Below are 3,751 nucleotides of genomic sequence, written 5' to 3'. Positions count from 1 at the left end.
CGGCAGCGACGCGGTGCTGTCGGGCGTGGGGCTGCACGTGGACTCCTTGGAGTCGTCGTCCTCGGACGAGCAGCGCGCCTCGCCCTTTTTGGTGCCTGCCGCGCCCGCCGCGCCCTTGGCGCTGGCCGCGCGCTCCTGTTTGCGGAACTTGGCCCGGCGGTTCTGGAACCAGACCTGCGGGCACAGACGCCAGTCAGCCCCGACGAGGCTCGGAGAACGCACGGCGTCAGGCCGGGTCGCGAGGCGGAAAGGGCCGGCCCGGATTGTTACCAGTCAGAGAGGCCACAGCCTTCCGAGCATGGGCCCCGCCACTCTCCACCACTCGCCCCTTCCTCCAGGTCTTTAGGGTCTTACCCTTGGGATCTGCTCACCCGCGGACCCCGCTGCTTCCCAGTATTCTTGGTCTCCTGGAAGGGACTTGCCTTCTCTCTCCTCCTCACTCTAAGCCCTGTCCCCCAATTCCCTCTTTTAGGAAGCTCCGGGAGTTCCCGCCTGGAGCGTTCCAGGGCCAGGAGAGCGGCTTAGGGCGTTAGGGAAACCTTTTGTCCAGGGCTTCCTGTCAAGGCAGACAAGCTGGACATCAGCACACGGGATTTGTGCAGAGAGACACCAGAGTCCGCCCTGGCGCGTCTCCTCAGCCCTGCCCCAAGCTTTCACAGCTGCCGCCTGGGGAGGGGACCCGGAGGTGCTGAGTGACCTGACTCCTCTCCTCCGTGGGCTCGCCCTGAGGTCGCCCGGGGCTCCCTCTGCCTACTCGGCCTTCCTCCTGGCTTCTCAAGCATCCCTCTGAACGTCCTGCTCTAAGAGGGAGACTGAGGAGAAATCCAAGCGGAAGCAGCATGGAGCTAAATAGCTCCGGTCTCCCCAGGGCCTCCAAGTCCTGGCCCTGCTGCCTCCCCTGGCTGCCCAACCACCCTCAGACTCCGCCCTGGTCCCTGGCCCTAGACCTCCGCTTCCAGGCCGCAGCGACCCGCGCCCCCCGGGTGTCCGGCCGTAACCTCCCGCGCACACACTCCCGCACACACGGACATACACGTACCTGCACGCGAGCCTCGGTGAGGTCGATCTTGAGCGCCAGCTCCTCGCGCGTGTAAATGTCGGGGTAGTGGGTCTCGGCGAAGACGCGCTCCAGCTCCTTGAGCTGAGCGCTGGTGAACGTGGTGCGGATGCGCCGCTGCTTGCGCTTCTCGTGCAGGCCAGACGGCTCCGGGAAAAACTTGTAGGGCACTGCGGGTGTGTGCGGGAGCACGGGGGCAACGACAGTGAGGAGCGTGAGAGGCCGAGCTCAGCCCGCGGTGTCCCGCCCCAGAGGGAAGCACGCACCGCACCCCGGTCCCTGACGTGGTCCCCCGCTTTGGTCCTCGCAGCCCGGGGCGGAACGAACTTCCTATCCTCAACAAAGCCAGCAAGGGTGGAGGCGGACCGAGCCAGAGAGACCTGGGGCCCGAGAGCTGCCTCGAGGAAACCAGAACCCGACCCTCCAGCCAAAGACCCCCAACCTGTAGTGCCCCGCCCCCCTCCTGTTCCCGCCACCTCCCTCCGCTCCCCACCATTCCACCTGCCCCTCTGCCCCTCCCTTCGGTGTGCCTCTCCCCCAGCCCGTCTGCCCGGCGGACTTCAGGTCCTGCTCGGTCCACCCTAGTCCTGGGTGTATAGCAGGTGTCCTCAGCATCACAGGTCTCACCGCTAGCAAAGTCCCAGGCCAAAGCTCTGCAACTGACACTCTTCTGCCAAGTCCACTTTCAGCCCTGCCATGGGTGGATGTGGCCCCCTCTACCCCTCCATCTCCTTCCTAGGCCTTATTTCCTCAGCCCCGTCTCACATCCATGTTTCTTATTCTCCTCCAGGAGTCCCCCTCTTCTCTTCCTCCTCATCCTCCATTCTAATCTCTCTTCAACTTTCCCCTTCTGGGTGTCTCTTCTCTTTGGGCCCACTGAGAAGGGTTCTTATTCTTCCCCACCAAGTTCCTCCATCTTCCCTTGGCCCTTCTTCCTCCCAGGCACCTTGTCTATGTCCCATCTCCCCCAAAGCTGGCCCCACTCCTCCCCTTCACTCTCTTTCCATAGCCCATCCCAGTCTCTACTGCCCCATAGACAGTGTTTCTGACACTGTCTCCCATCCCCATCTCTAACCCTGGTTTATGTCTCCATATTCACCTTCATCCTTGTCACATCTCTCCAGGTCCCCATCTGCCCTAATCCTTTTCTCCAATGACTCATTCCTATTCCCACCTTCTTCATCTCTGTTTCCAATCGTCCTTGGTCCCCATCTCCATAATTCCTGTGCCCATCACCCGGCTCTGATCCCCATCTCCCCAAACCCAGGTCACCATTTCTCCTAGGGTCCCCATTCTTCCTACCTCTGCTCCCACCTCTCTGTACCTTACCCCATCTCCCCAATAACTGTCCCCATCTCCATAATTCCTGTGCCCATCACCCGGCTCTGATCCCCATCTCCCCAAACCCAGATCACCATTTCTCCTAGGGTCCCCATTCTTCCTACCTCTGCTCCCACCTCTCTGTACCTTACCCCATCTCCCCAATAACTGTGCTGCTCATCTGGCCCGGGTTACCCAATCTCTTCATCCCTGTTCTAGTCTCTGGCCGTATTTCCCCTGGTTCTCATTTCTCCAAATCCAGGAACCTATCTCCCCACCCCCCAGTTCCTAGTCTTATACTTGGGTCCCCAATGGTCTTCCCAGGAGGGAAGGAGATAAGGAGAGTGGGTGGGGCAGGCTGGGACTCTAATCAGAGGGATAGGGATGGCCAAGAGACTCAGTGAGGTTGAGGGCTCGGACAGGGACTTGGATCGAGGGGTTTGGGGGAATAGGAGCTGCTTCTGGGTTCTGCAGGACTCAAGCTGGGAGAGTCTCTGGTGAGAATGGGGAATGAAAGTGTCTTAATGACCTGGGCTCGCTTTTCTGCGGGGTACAGGAACTGATTTTGGTGGTGCAAAAGGGTTTGTGCCTCAGCGGGATGGGTCCAAGACAGGGCGGAAGGGGCCTGATGGCGCTGGGCTCTAGGAAGGTTTCCATCCGGGCAGCTCATCTGCCGCTCTGAGGGTCGCGCAAAAAGTGGAGCAGGGGTGGTACGGATGGGGGCTAACTGGATTGAGCGGGGAGCCTCTTCCAAGGATACTGGGGATGGAGAGGTTTGGTGGTAGCTTTTGCAGGTGGGGAGAGAAGGGCCTGGTGAGGAGCCCAGGGCTGGACTGGGGATCTATTTCCTTGACCCGAAGGGCACGAAACAGAGATTTGGAGCTAGAAAGAGGAATGGGAGGAATGAGAGGGTGGGGCTCATCACTGCCGAGGGGAAGCTCGTAGTACTGGGGGTTTCGCGGGGCGATAGAGCGTCTGGCCAGGGCAGAGATGCGGGCGGCTGTGGGGAACAGTAGCATTCATTTGGAGAGTAGGGCAGGGGCTGGGGGTTCCGCAGGATTTGGAAGGAAGGTTGGACCGGGGCTGCGCTCACCTGCCGAGTAGGGCGCGGGCTGGTGGTCGCGTAGGGCGCCAAGCGCGCAGTTGGAAGAGCCGAGCGCGGGGCAGGGTGGCCCCGCCGCGGGGAAGGCGGGCCGCAGGGGGCTGTATTGGAAGCCGCCAGGCTGGCTACAGGCGCCGAAGTCGCCGTAGGCAGACGCCTCCATGGCCGCCACGCACGAGTCGTACGAATTGAGGTAGGAGTAGTCCATCGGCCCGGGGGGCGGGGACGGGGGCCGGGCCGGGCCGGGTCGGGGTCGGGGTCCGGGTCCGGGG

General features: G+C 61.9%; 1 protein-coding gene across 1 annotated transcript in view; it reads right to left on the bottom strand.

The window, feature by feature from the left end:
- PHOX2A (paired-like homeobox 2a) overlaps positions 1 to 3,744 on the bottom strand; it is a 4,346-nt gene extending 602 nt beyond the window's left edge. The window contains exons 1-3 of the mRNA XM_008566992.1: positions 3,471 to 3,744; positions 1,040 to 1,227; positions 1 to 174 (exon numbers count right to left, since the gene is read on the bottom strand). Coding sequence (XP_008565214.1) covers positions 1 to 174; positions 1,040 to 1,227; positions 3,471 to 3,687 — 579 coding nt within the window. The 5' untranslated portion in view covers positions 3,688 to 3,744. The remainder of the gene's footprint in view (positions 175 to 1,039; positions 1,228 to 3,470) is intronic.
- Positions 3,745 to 3,751: the final 7 nt, after the last annotated feature.

The sequence above is a fragment of the Galeopterus variegatus genome, unplaced genomic scaffold (genome assembly GCF_000696425.1).
Source record: "Galeopterus variegatus unplaced genomic scaffold, G_variegatus-3.0.2 Scaffold283, whole genome shotgun sequence".
In the NCBI taxonomy this organism is placed as follows: Eukaryota; Metazoa; Chordata; class Mammalia; order Dermoptera; family Cynocephalidae; genus Galeopterus; species Galeopterus variegatus.
Note: the sequence above shows the minus strand (reverse complement) of the source record. Positions and strands in the feature narration are given on the sequence as shown.